Consider the following 13531-nt stretch of genomic DNA (forward strand, 5'->3'; position numbering starts at 1 on the left):
ACAAACTATGCATAACCTTGCATGACTGTTTGAGTGGTTTTGTGTTGAAGGTTTCTTTTTAAAAGATGTTAAAACACGTATAGTTGCTAGCCTCGGGTGAGTGGTGGTTGTTTTTGTGGTTCTGGCACTACCACTTTATTGCAGAGAGATCTGTTCTCCTGATAATAAGAAGTGACATACATTAGGCAGTTTGAAACGTGTAGCATGCAGTTGGAAGAGCTGCGTTCATGAAACCTTCTGTCTTCTTGCTTTGCCAATATACAGAAAACGCCCAAGGGCTGGGTGTTGCAAACAAGGGCTACTTCCCCCTCCGTGCACAGCTTTGTCTTAACGAGTGCTGCAATGAAATCTTATGCTTTACAATGTGTGCTTGTATACAAAATGTCATCTCAATCCAACAAGGTGTTCAGCAGCTTTCATAGAAGCAAAGCAACATCCCAAACAGCTTATGAAACCAGTATGTGCTCCATGCGTCACCTTGCACACATACTGCGTAATGCAATATCACAGTAATAGGAGATCCAGTAGTAGCTATGAAGGCGTTTGTTTTGAGTGTATTGTACGTTTTAAACATAATTCATGATTGAGTTTTATGGACATTTATTTGTTTATGTTCCAATTGTCTAAAAGTGGTCAGAGTGCATCAGTCTAGCTTTATTTCCTGAAATGTCTTCAAATGATACCAACATTGTTGTTGTTTTGTTACCATTTAAACATGATCCATTTGCCAGTTTCACATCTTTCCATGTCTCAATCTGCTTGAAATATGTAAATGACAAATGGGTTTGAAAGTCCATCCTGTTTTCTTATTTAGAGGTTTGAGGACAGGGTCAAGGAGAATTGGGCTATTTGTCTTTTGATGTAATGAATCTGTTGTTTCGGACCGTCTCCAGGGCTCCTGGAACAGCTTCTTTACATTGGGTTTCCACGACGACGGGCACACATTGCATCAGTTATTGAGAATGATATCCTGCTCAATGAAGCGAGAGGGCCTGGGATTCAGGAGTGTCTCTCATTAGAGCTGCTGCTAATCCTTCAGAGCAGAGCTGTGTGAAACAGACAGCAGTGCCAGCTCTATACTGCACAATTCAGAGAGATCACTCTCCACAGATACAGTGCCAGCTCTATACTGCACAATTCAGAGAGGTCACTCTCCACAGATACAGTGCCAGCTCTATACTGCACAATTCAGAGAGGTCACTCTCCACAGATACAGTGCCAGCTCTATACTGCACAATTCAGAGAGGTCACTCTCCACAGATACAGTGCCAGCTCTATACTGCACAATTCAGAGAGGTCACTCTCCACAGATACAGTGCCAGCTCTATACTGCACAATTCAGAGAGGTCACTCTCCATGTCCGGGTCTTTTTCTTTCATTGAGAGATTTTCCATGAAGCATATGTTTGAGTGGTGGACAGATCTTATCTTACTACACTATTGTTAAGTGTGCTAGAGGAAGGAAACCTAAAGAAAGATAACCCGTCCAAGCTTCTGTGCAGGTTAATATGTCACTTTACATTGACCTTTTAATTGCAAACATACACAGAACAATGTAACTGACTGAGCCAAAGTACTACTGGGACTGAGACAGGGCTAGCTGCTGTATGGTATTAATGGACAACTAGCGTAATACGGTTCTTATTTCCACCAGTCTCATTTTTAAAAATTATTTTAGTTCACAATTCCCTGAAAACAGTTACTATGGAACTAGGGAAGTGATTTGAACAGCTATTGGTTGAAATGTACAGGTGCTCATTATATAACACACATTCTATACTGATTGTATACTTAATGTATATAAACTGCAGACCTTGTGAAGTAAATGTACTGATGGAGGAAATGAATACAACCTTAGTGTACAGATCAGTGTTTCTCTGTTTGCTCTGCAAGCTGGTTTCAGGGACAGGTTACATTTTATTCATGACATATTATATATTTTTGTAACTCAGTGCTTTACTATGCTACTGGTAATTCAAAAGATAACAGTAAGTATATTTGTGGTTTAGTTATACATGAATGTGATGTGAGCCTAATTAATTGCATTGTAAATCTAATGAATTTAAAGAGGTGTCAGGGGTAATACACTTTTTACAGTTAAATATTATACTCATTTATTATACTGCCTAGTGGTGCTAGGCAGTCTGCTGTGAAATCTAAAGCCTGACATTTGAATTCCTTGGATCAATATTTCATGAAAAGTTTGGCATTTCATAAAAGCTGTGCTGAAGCTGTTTGAAAGTGACAGTAGGAGCGGATGTGGGATGAGTGCCCGGCTCCCTGGAGGATGAGTCAGTAGCTGGTACTCTGAGTCATCACTGCAACCCTAATGATGAGGTGTGAGGCTTGGCAGGGTTAGGGTTACAGAATGCTTTTCGATGGGAAGAACCGTGCTGTACAACACTACTAAACCAAGCTGGCTAATATGTATTTACAGACAAGGCTTTCAAATAAAGTGTATTCTACAAATTGATAGTTAAAGAGCCAGAGGAATGGTCTTTCTGAGCAGCTTGAGCAACAGAAAGGACGGGTGTAGCCTTTAACAAAAGCAGACTCAGTGTGTGGTAAAGGGGTCTGTGTTATTAGTTAGTGTTGTGCTGGAAATCCTAGCGCATCCTAGGGATGAGGCAGGTAGCTGTTACAATAATTTTGTTTTCATTCACTCCTTTATACAACCATTGTCTTACAGGTCAAGCAGCATTCAACATGTCAAATGTTCTTTTATGCAGAGTCTTTCTCAGTGTACTGAAGGATGCCATCTGACAGCAGAGAGCTGTTTTCTATTGCTCTACAGTGGCTGAGTACCCATGGCTCGAAGTCACCATGCACTCAGATAAATAGCTGGAAGCACCGTTAGTCTAACATTTATGCAAAAAGTGAACCAGAATAAAGCTGCTTGCTCTCCTATTGAGCGTACAATAATTGAGTCATGGTGGCACATAAGAGCAAATCAGAACACACAAGTGTACAGTACTTGCAACATAAACACAGCTTGCTGGATTCATTTGATTGGGGGGGGGGGGGGGGGTATGAAAAGAAAACCTCGATAAAAACCAAGCAGAGGTGTTAAACCAACCTCCTGCCTCCTCTTCCTTAACTAATGACATTACTGTCGTTGAGCGCTGTCTTTGTTAACTTACAGCTCAACAGGAGTAACCTGGCTGCTTTACTAATGGGAACTCTAAAAGCCTCACGTGCCCAACACTGTATGCCTGCAGTGTGACCGCATACAACCCCCATTCTGAATGTACATTTCATTGTGTGGACTTGGCTTCTTCATGCCATGTCCACTTTCTATTGCTTATAGTACTAGTAATGCAGCTTTGTTTAGTGCTAAATAAAGTGTAATTACAACGCTTGGTGCTTTCACAGTACCTACAGTTCATGTTAGTACCTGACAGGTTAAAATGTAGGTGTATCGGATTATATCCATATGCAATCTGACACATTTAGAAGAGGCTAGGAGTGGACAGACAGATGGAGACGATCAGCCCATAATGTCCCCATTATAAACCCTAACGAAGAAAGATTTCCTAGCCTCTGGATGAATTCCAGGGCAGTCTCATTTTGCACTAAAATGTCATATTTGCATGAATGTATAGAGAATGTAAAGTTATGCATCTTCCTCCTGTGAATCAAATTTCCACGAGTTTGATGGATGAACTGAGTTAAATATCCAGCCCGTTCTGGTGCAAGCCCATTTTGAATGCAGTTGTCAACATGTGCTGATAAGTACTGGCCATATTGCAGGACTTCTGTTTCCTTAAGTGTGTTTTAGTGTTTTTGCTTGCATGCAGATAGCATCTGCTAGAGGAAGTACAGTTTGCTGTTCTTTTAGAAACACAGCCTCTCACAAAGGATCATTGCCTCCCACTCCTTGAGCACTCTCATAGCATGTTTATGAAATTCAATTGAGAATAAGGCTCAGATTTAGACTGCTAGTGAAGTGCACTCCTGGTGTGATCTGTTCTGCCATGTGGTGAAACAATCAAGTCATAAAAACTAGTGGGTTGATTTTGATCAACCTACAATCCCAACCCCCCCCCCCCCCCCCCCCCCCCGACCCCCCAAATTTGTGCCGACCTTTCCCAACCCCCCCCACCCCCCCCCCCAGTTTAGAACATTACATTTTATTACAGAATTCCACAGACATGCTCTATGATGCAGAGTTTCACTGTGTAATAATGTCACAATTTAAGCAGAATTGAAAACAATGCTCAACCACAATGTTGCTTGAACTGCAGCTGTATATGTATCAAAAACATAAACAAAGACTTGAAGAGGCAATTTTAGTACAGTACAGATTCTGATCAGAACTCAGAACAGCTCTCTAATCTGAACAGGATTCGGTCTAACATGGTTCAGATCTACAGACTAATACGAAAGCAGACGTGTGGATTTAAGGACAAAACAGATACGTCGATGTAAGGTGGATTAATCTGTTTCAGTTCTACATTCTACAACCCCAAGATGGGCTTCTTAAATGATTAGTCTGTCGTATTTTAAATCCGGTTGTGTAAACTGTTTGCCTGTTCTCGTGCAACAGGTAATCAATTATTGGCAAATAAAGTCACGACTCTTCCAGTTTTGTGAACCCTGATACCCGATCCCTACCTAAACAACACATGTTGAAAATGCATTGTGAATGAAGTGAGTGGCAGTCTTAGTGAATGTAAGTGGTTGCTTATGGTTGAGCACTTTATAGGTGTCTGTGTGAAGCTTTACTGTTACTCAGGGTGCTACAAGCAAGGCTATACTTCAGAGATGTTGGTGTTGCCTAACATCTAGATACTGGCAAGTGTGAAACAAACAATTCTGTCATGTAAGCTGGCAATCAGATTAATTACATTTAGTTGATAATCTATCAGAACAAGAATGAGTTGGAGTACAATTCTAATGTAACATTTTGTTTATGGACTTTCAATCACAAGTCAAAAGAGAAAATTGTCACGAGGTCCGTGGTAAAATGTGGGGATTTTTAAACATTTCATATGAATTCCTTTATTTTTTTCTTTGCAGGGCCACCATAGATGAAGTGGAAAATGATGTGGTTGAAATTGAAGCAAAGCTAGACAAGGTAAGAGTAAAAAGCAAACACCCTGACTGCTGTGGGTACATGGCTAACTGGAGATCCCCTGCATCTCCACAGTGCTCTGAATACATCTGCTAACTGGAGATCCCCTGCATCTCCACAGTGCTCTGAATACATCTGCTAACTGGAGATCCCCTGCATCTCCACAGTGCTCTGAATACATCTGCTAACTGGAGATCCCCTGCATCTCCATAGTGCTCTGAATACGTCTGCTAACTGGAGATCACCTGCTTCTCCATCTGCTACAGAAAGATTCCCCAGACTTTCTAAGGGGCAGGGGGGCTGATTCCGAGGTATATTACATGATGCAGATGTACAGTATTTCAGGCTTACTGAGAATTGAACCTACAGTATGGCCTTGTTCCTGTTTAACCACAATAAATACTTTAGGGTTCATTTCTCTCTGCATGCTTTCAGTTGTAACTGTAGGGACTTTTCCCACATGGTCAATATGCCAAGAAAGTCATTTTTAGGGCCCTCATTTAAAATGAATGGGGACCCTTATGTGCTAAACGTGTCTGTCTGTTGTTATCCCTGTACACAGTGAACACAGTAACTGCACCCAATCTTCATCAGATGCTCACACACTCCTAGCCTCTTATAGATGATTGCATTTAGCTATAATCTGATGGACTAGGTTTTATAACCTGGACTCTGCAAATATTGCAGGATTATGAGGACCCTCCTGTGTGTGCATGCACTGGTTATTAGAAGTTTGGTGCATGGTGCTTCAGCTGCACACAGTGAATGTGGCTCAGTTGTCAGTGTATGCTTGAGAGAGTCACATGGGTCGTCAGCCCAGGATTTCCTTGCACTTGCTTGCATGGTGCCTGCTAGGATATTGCCTGACTGTATCCACTCCATTTTCCTTCACCTTTTGTGAGCACTCAGTGCACCAAAGAAGTTAACAGAGCTGTATAACTTTGCACAGCCAGTGGGCAATTTTTGTTTATGTGCTTATGGTTTGTTTTATAGAAACCACATGCTCTCCACGGGCAGGCTCTCGTAGTTGAGCAAGCATTGAGATCAGTCAGCAATATAATCCCATCACTCCCTTTGGACTGCCATTAATTCATTCAGCATGTTTATTCTCAATAAATTCTAGTCTTCACTGAGTTGTCATTGCATTTTACTTTTTCACAGGATTACCTTATGTCTTGCGGATTCTTTCTACTGTATGTAAGGCTTACAAAGGCGAAAACAGAAACAAAACTCTTAAAACAATAAGAAAGCGAAGAGTATTGTCAATAAGAAAGTGCATTGTTAATAAGAAAGCATTGTCAATAAGAAAGTGCATTGTCAGCAAGAAAGCACATTGTCAATAAGAAAGCGCATTGTCAGCAAGAAAGCACTTTGTCAATAAGAAAGCATATTGTCAGTAAGAAAGCGCATTGTCAATAAGAAAGCACATTGTTAATAAGAAAGCGAAGAGTACTGTCAATAAGAAAGCGCATTGTTAGTAAGAAAGCGCATTTTCAGTAAGAAAGCACATTGTCAATAAGAAAGCACATTGTTAATAAGAAAGCACATTGTCAATAAGAAAGCACATTGTCAATAAGAAAGCACATTGTCAGTAAGAAAGCGCATTGTCAGTAAGAAAGCGCATTGTCAATAAGAAAGCGAAGAGTAATGTAAATAAGAAAGCGCATTGTCAATAAGAAAGCACATTGTCAACAAGAAAGTGTATTGTCTATTGGTTTTATCAGTTTCAGATAAGGCTGTTCTTGACTGAAAGTGCTTGAAGATATTAGCTGTTATTATTTATGTTAAGGGTAAATGAAGGGATTTTATTTCCATTTCTGGGCCTAGTACATCACTCTGAACAGATTCACTGGTGTAGTGCTACCGGCAGGCTCTAATGAGGACATGACTTGCTCCAGGAACATTTTACACTGGACGAATCAACCCCCTGCGCAGTGGTATGCAGTGTGAAAATAAATGTCATTTAAGATTAAAGGGATATATAAAGCTAATTACAGAAAGTGTGATTACACATCATTAAAAAGAATGATGTCATTACCTGAGAAAAGAAGGCCCTTGGAGCCCGCACAGTTTATTTAAAGATTTAAGACCCACACATCTCCATTGCCACATATTTTTACAGCAGTACATGTAGGGAATGATATATGTGGCTTAAAATATACATTAAAGCACTTTAAATATAAACCAATATCTTAAAAACAGCGTAGATACATAGACAATAGCTGTCTATCTAAGACCTCTGTACACAATTGCATTGTCAATCCTCAAGGTGTTGTATTTTACACGACTGAACCCTGTTGTTTAATTACTGGAAACTGCTGGCAATGTGCCGCTGAGACAGTCATTTACACTAATTAAGCAGAATCTATTTAATATTGTGCTGATTGCCTGTCATGTAATAAAGTCATGGAATAGCTGGGGCTGTGTAATTCACTAAAGCATTTATATATTGAACCTCTGGAGGATACGCTGCAGTAAATGTTTACCATAGCAGCCAAGTGAGTAATACTGCCTGGAATGTGATGAAAACACTTGTATTCTGCTAATGAGGAATGAGCAGAGCCTGTCCAGAGTGGGCAGCATCACTACAAGTTAAAGAACTGTCTAGAATGCACTTGTACTGGTGCTACCGCAAGGGTGGCAATAATCCACAGCAATGAAAAGAATCATCTGTACAGTAATTGACTATACAGTATGTGGCTCTGAATCCTTTTTTGTGTGTTATTTTCAAGACATTCTAAATTAGACACCGTGCATTTTATTGATAACTGTAAAATTGTTTTATTGTGTAATATACAGAACTTTAGCAGTTAGTAAACAGGCATTGCAAAATTGATAGCACAAATAAAAAGGGGTCATGTATTTAACTGAACATTGCATAGGTGTTGTTGATATACTGCATTTAAAAAAAAAAAAAATGTTTTAGTAAAAGTTTTAACAAGAAGTGTTTTGCAATGCAAAATTGTAGTCGAAATGTTAGTCATTGGATTTTGGTTTCTTTCTTCTTTCCACTGAGTGCAATGGGGATTGTAGGGTATATAAAGAAGCATCGCTTTTGTGTTCAGCTAAATGAAATTCAATCATGTATTTGCACTCACGCTCACCTCTTGTGTCAGATGAGCTCACCAGCTGCTTGTGCTGCTGCAGTGTAATGCATTGATGATGTCATCATTCCATTTGCAGCAGATGCCTTTAAATGAACCACGTCCTTTGAAGGTAAAAGCAAGGACCTGAAACTGCCTAATGTGCATGTGCCAGAATGAACGATTACAAAGCTAAGAGGGAGGGGGGCTAAGTCGCACAACAGGCTCCATTTGTTTGGATGTCTCTTAACCTGGTGGTCCATGTCTCAGAAACCACCGCGCAATTCAACACTATGTACCAGGGAAGTCAGTTTCAGTTGGTTTTCAGTGGAACTATGCAGCACAGCAAGATACCTCACATGCAAGAGCTGTGCAGAATAACTCTATGCATTGTCCATGCATTCAGTTTCAGTTGCATGTGTAATGCAGGCTGCATCTACCAAAGGGTCTTTATATTAATAAGGACAAGCACAATGTAGTGCACAGCAGTGCATTGCCATAAAGAACATGGAAACCTGATCCACAGGGTAGATCACTCACCCTAACTTTGTATGATCTAGCTTGTGTTACATATATCTGTGAAAGAACTGAAGTGCAGCTCCTGCACTCAGGTGAAATGATGCACTGTTGCTTAATTGTAATATTATCCAAAACAAGAAGGAACAAATGTGTGCTTTTCCATGAATTGTCCCTCTGTGAGGTGTCATGTTTCACTATGTTTTTCTATCTTTCTGTTGGGTAGATGTGATCTCCATGCGTAGCAGGCAATTATAATATTCCCATCAAACCTGAGGCTTTTCATTTCACTCCTGCTTTTCCTGCTCCCAGCTGTTTTCCCTGGCTTGGAACAGCTGGGCTTTCCATTTCAATCTCTCTCCCTGATTGATGTCCCGTGAGTGTTTGGCACATTGCCAGACTGTGTGTGTGTGGAGGGGAGGGGGTGGGGGTTACGTGGGTAGAAAGGTCGGCCGTCATTCATTTTAGCAGCTAAAAGAACGTCAGCCCTGCTGGAAAACTAAATTAATTTCAATTGAGGGCAGTCAGTCAGGAGACAGAAATTAGTGCTGGGTGTGTCCACAAACACAGGGACTCCGTTGTCTAACACAAATCCTCAAGAACTTAGAGGGACTCCGTCTCTAACACAGAGGCTCAAGAACACAGAGGGGCTCCGTCTCTAACACAGAGGCTCAAGAACACAGAGGGGCTTCGTTCTCTAACACAGAGCCTCAAGAGCATAGAGTGGCTCCGTTCTATAGCACAGAGCCTCAAGAACACAGAGGGGCTCTGTTCTCGTTCCAGTTACAGCTTTCTTTGGGAGCTGATGGTTTCATTGCCAGTCAGGGTATGTCAAGTTTTCAAACCATCATCAGTTTGCATTTATATAGTGGAATACCTCTATTCAATCAACTTGCATTTATACAGTGGAATACCTCTCAATCACCTTGCATTTATACAGTGGAATACCTCTATTCAATCAAGGACTAAATGGAGAGCTGGGTTTACTAGTAGTAGGTCTTGAGATTCAACATAGATTCAATAGGAAATCATTTGTAATGCTATATCTAAATTCTTCCACATTACGGACTCTTGAGAAACTCGTTATTGATTTATTTACAGGCAAATGCATTTTAATTTAATTTCACACTTAGGAGCACTTTCTGTAATGTTACAAGCAACTCCAGTGACAGCAAAGGTCATTTGCAAGCAGGACAACTTGGATGGAAGCTTCATTGCCCACTTTTCTCCATACCTTGCTTACTAAGTATATGTTCTCTAGACATATTTTGGAATGAAAAATTGGTCTGCAAGTTTCCGTGTGATAAGTCTTAGTGAATGGTTTTGGTTTGACAGATGTCTGAGAATGAATCATGATCAGAAGATAAAGGATCCAGCACATATCAATACCATCCCTGCAGAACATGTGGAGCTGACTGGGAAACATTTGAGAGATGATGTCATGTCCATACATATTAAACCTACAACTCATCACGTATTTCTTTGTGCGGCTCAATTTCCTCTGCATGATTTAACAGTATGAAAATCTTCTCTAGAGCAAATAAATGAAATTAAACTATAAACATTACATTATATAATGTTTGTCTTTGCTTAGGATTGCACCATATGGTTTACATATAAAACTGGCTAAAATACTGGTTTAATATAAATACATGAATCAAAACCAGTGCACTCACAAACAGAGGGTCCTCATAGCTGTGTAATAATCACACAGAACTCGAAAGGTTAAAAATATTTGAATAAAATTGAGAGTTTAGTGGATTATAGCCAAATGCCAGATCATCTTGAAAGGCTTTGTCAGTGCATTCACATCATGATGATCTGGATCATTGCAAGGCTTCATCAGCACATTCACATCATGATGATCTGGATCATCTTGCAAGGCTTTGTCAGCACATTCACATCATGATGATCTGGATCATTGCAAGGCTTCATCAGCACATTCACATCATGATGGTCTGGATCATCTTGCAAGGCTTTGTCAGCGCATTCACATCATGATGATCTGGATCATCTTGCAAGGTTTTGTCAGCGCATTCACATCATGATGATCTGTATCATCTTGCAAGGCTACATCAGCACATTCACATCATGATGATCTGGATCATTGCAAGGCTTCATCAGCACATTTACATCATGATGATCTGGATCATCTTGCAAGGCTTTGTCAGCACATTCGCATCATGATGATCTGGATTATTGAAAGGCATATTTACACCGTGGTGATCTGGAGCAGAGACTGCACGGCTAAGTGCGCAGACAAGAGGTGTCGTTATCTACCTCAACTCAAACAGCTATGTGGATGCTCATTATGTGCACAGCCCCAGCGCAAACCACTTATCCAAGTTGTATTGCTAACAATGCAGGAGCACACAACAAATATAAAATGCGATTACAACTAATAAGCGTTAGAGGTTGGGGTCATAGGGCTCCATTGTAAGCAGTGTCCTTAATCTAGAGTTACTGAGTGAGAATTGAACCCTGGCCTCCAAGTTCATTACATGATCAGTGTTGACTAGTCCACTTCCCCCTGTCTCTTATTGATGTTTAATTAATCGTTTACCATAAAGCAGTGTTAAAAAGGAGCATTCCCAACATATACACACATTCACTTATAAGACAGCATCATTTGATCTCTCAGTTAATGTGATGATTCAATTTTACTTGGGTCTCCGGTTGTTAGTTTTCAGTTGATCATTGGGTGTATATTGTACAAAATATTCAACTTGGAATAAACAACCAATTTGGGCAGCTAACCATTTTTACAGCTAAATTAGAAACATTGCAGAAAACGCAGTATTCTTACATCCACTAGAGTGCTGCTGGTGGACAGGTTAATGGTACACCAGCTGTACTTGGAGGATAGACATTGCAAAGTTTTAAAAAGTCACCAGAATGTGACAAATAGCAGATTGTGTGGGCCTGGACTACAGCTGTAATACTTTGGATTTAGACCTTGCTGTTAAAATGGGTGCTGTTTATTGAGTGTCTGTTTTGGAGCTGGTTCATGATGTCTTTCCCTCTCTGTTTTGGTGCTGGCTCATGATGTCTTTCCCTCTCTGTTTTGATGCTGGTTCATGATGTCTTTCCCTCTCTGTTTTGGAGCTGGTTCATGATGTCTTTCCCTCTCTGTTTTGGAGCTGGTTCATGATGTCTTTCCCTCTCTGTTTTGGAGCTGGTTCATGATGTCTTTCCCTCTCTGTTTTGGAGCTGGTTCATGATGTCACATTTCCATCTCTGTTTGGAGCTCGTTTATGATGTCCTCTTTCCCTCTCCATTTTGGAGCTGGTTCATGATGTCCTCTATCACTAGTTTTGGAGCTGGTTCATGATGTCCTCTATCTCTCTCTTTTCCTCTGAAGCTGGTGAAACTCTGCAGTGGGATGATAGATGCTGGAAAGGCCTACATCAGTGCCAACAAACTGTTTGTGAACGGCGTCCGAGACCTGTCACAGCAATGCAAAAAGGATGCCATGATTTCAGTAAGTACAATGTGCAATGCCATAATTAGGGGAAAACAACACTGCCAAAAATAAATGAATGCCTGTAAGAAGAAAAGTGTAGGATTAATTTAAAAAAATATTAAATGGGAGCTCATTTCTTACCTAGCTAAATAATTTGCTTGGTTTTGGAGTCAGAGAAGAAAGTAGTTACTGTTTTATTATTATTATTATTATTATTATTATTATTATTATTATTATTATTTATTATTATTATTTCTTTTTAGAAACCTTTTCTTAGTGAAAAAAAGCATGTTTGATTGTAAAATAGCAATATTTGACCTGCTCCTAGTTTGATTGTATTTTTTATATCATTGAAAAGGTTGTATTCCTTTCAGGTAATGTATTTGCCCTTTTCTTTGCTAAATGAGGCACCTAAACCATTGGGTGGCGAGACAGACAAGTCTTTAAACATTGCAATTTGGTAAGCGATCAAGATTTGACAGCGTTGATTCTGAAAGGGACAACACACAGACATAAACTCCCATGCTGCTACAGATTTTTGATTTACCCCCAAAAATATTATCACCCAGCAGCAATAAGCTAACTATTGCATGTCTTGTTGGTCAGCAGTGATAAGCTAACTTATTTGGAATTTATGTTCTTAATTTAGCAATAGATTTAATTCCTCTAACTGAGCTCTGTGGTTTAGCTTCCAGCATGGTGCTTCATTCCCACTGCCCACTCATTTCACAACCTGGGCTTAGCAAACCTTCTGCAAAGCTCATCTCCATTTGAGTTTTATTCTTAAATCTGCAGTCAAACCAAAACGCCTGGAATGTGGATTTTAAATGTTGTTATTTATTTAGACTAGAGCAGTGAATGTTTTTGTATTAAATTGGCTTCATTAGACGCTAAAATGCTGCAGACGTCTTTACGTTTTCTGTTTTGTGGTGTTTGTGATCTTTATGGGTGGTTCTGGGCTCTGTTAATCCAATATTAAGTTCTCTAAATTCTCTCTAAATCTGCCTTTATTCGGATTGGAGTTGCTTAGAGGATGGGACTGAAAAAACATTCTCATTCCATTCAAATCTTCTGACAATGTGACCTTTCAACTCTGCCAGCACCAACTAATACCTTAATAGAGGAGCAGCAGAACCCAGGACCACTTAGAGTGAATGCAAACACCAGAAGAAGATAGTGAAATGATATTGGAGACTACTGACTGTAGTATATACCACCTGTCTTTCCTGTAATTCCCGATTTGAATCTGATTGAATTCTTTCTGTTTCATTTCAGGAATGTCTGGAGAAGTGTGGAGAGACCCTTCAGGAAATGATCAACTACCACATGGTAAGCTGCCTTATTATTATACCCCTGTGTGGAGGAGTGGCTGGACCGGTCCTGTTGTCATGGTGAT

The 13531-nt window shown here is 40.0% G+C and overlaps 1 protein-coding gene across 5 annotated transcripts in view; it reads left to right on the forward strand.

Moving 5' to 3' along the window:
* Positions 1-13531, forward strand: part of LOC121328750 (arf-GAP with coiled-coil, ANK repeat and PH domain-containing protein 3-like) — a 152899-nt gene that overhangs the window by 61180 nt on the left and 78188 nt on the right. For all 5 annotated transcript variants that reach the window (XM_041273782.1, XM_041273781.1, XM_041273783.1 and 2 more), the window contains exons 2-4: positions 5019-5076; positions 12034-12153; positions 13411-13464. In XM_041273782.1, the coding sequence (XP_041129716.1) occupies positions 5019-5076; positions 12034-12153; positions 13411-13464 (232 nt within the window). The remainder of the gene's footprint in view (positions 1-5018; positions 5077-12033; positions 12154-13410; positions 13465-13531) is intronic.

Source organism: Polyodon spathula, chromosome 16 (assembly GCF_017654505.1).
Source record: "Polyodon spathula isolate WHYD16114869_AA chromosome 16, ASM1765450v1, whole genome shotgun sequence".
Taxonomy (NCBI): domain Eukaryota; kingdom Metazoa; phylum Chordata; class Actinopteri; order Acipenseriformes; family Polyodontidae; genus Polyodon; species Polyodon spathula.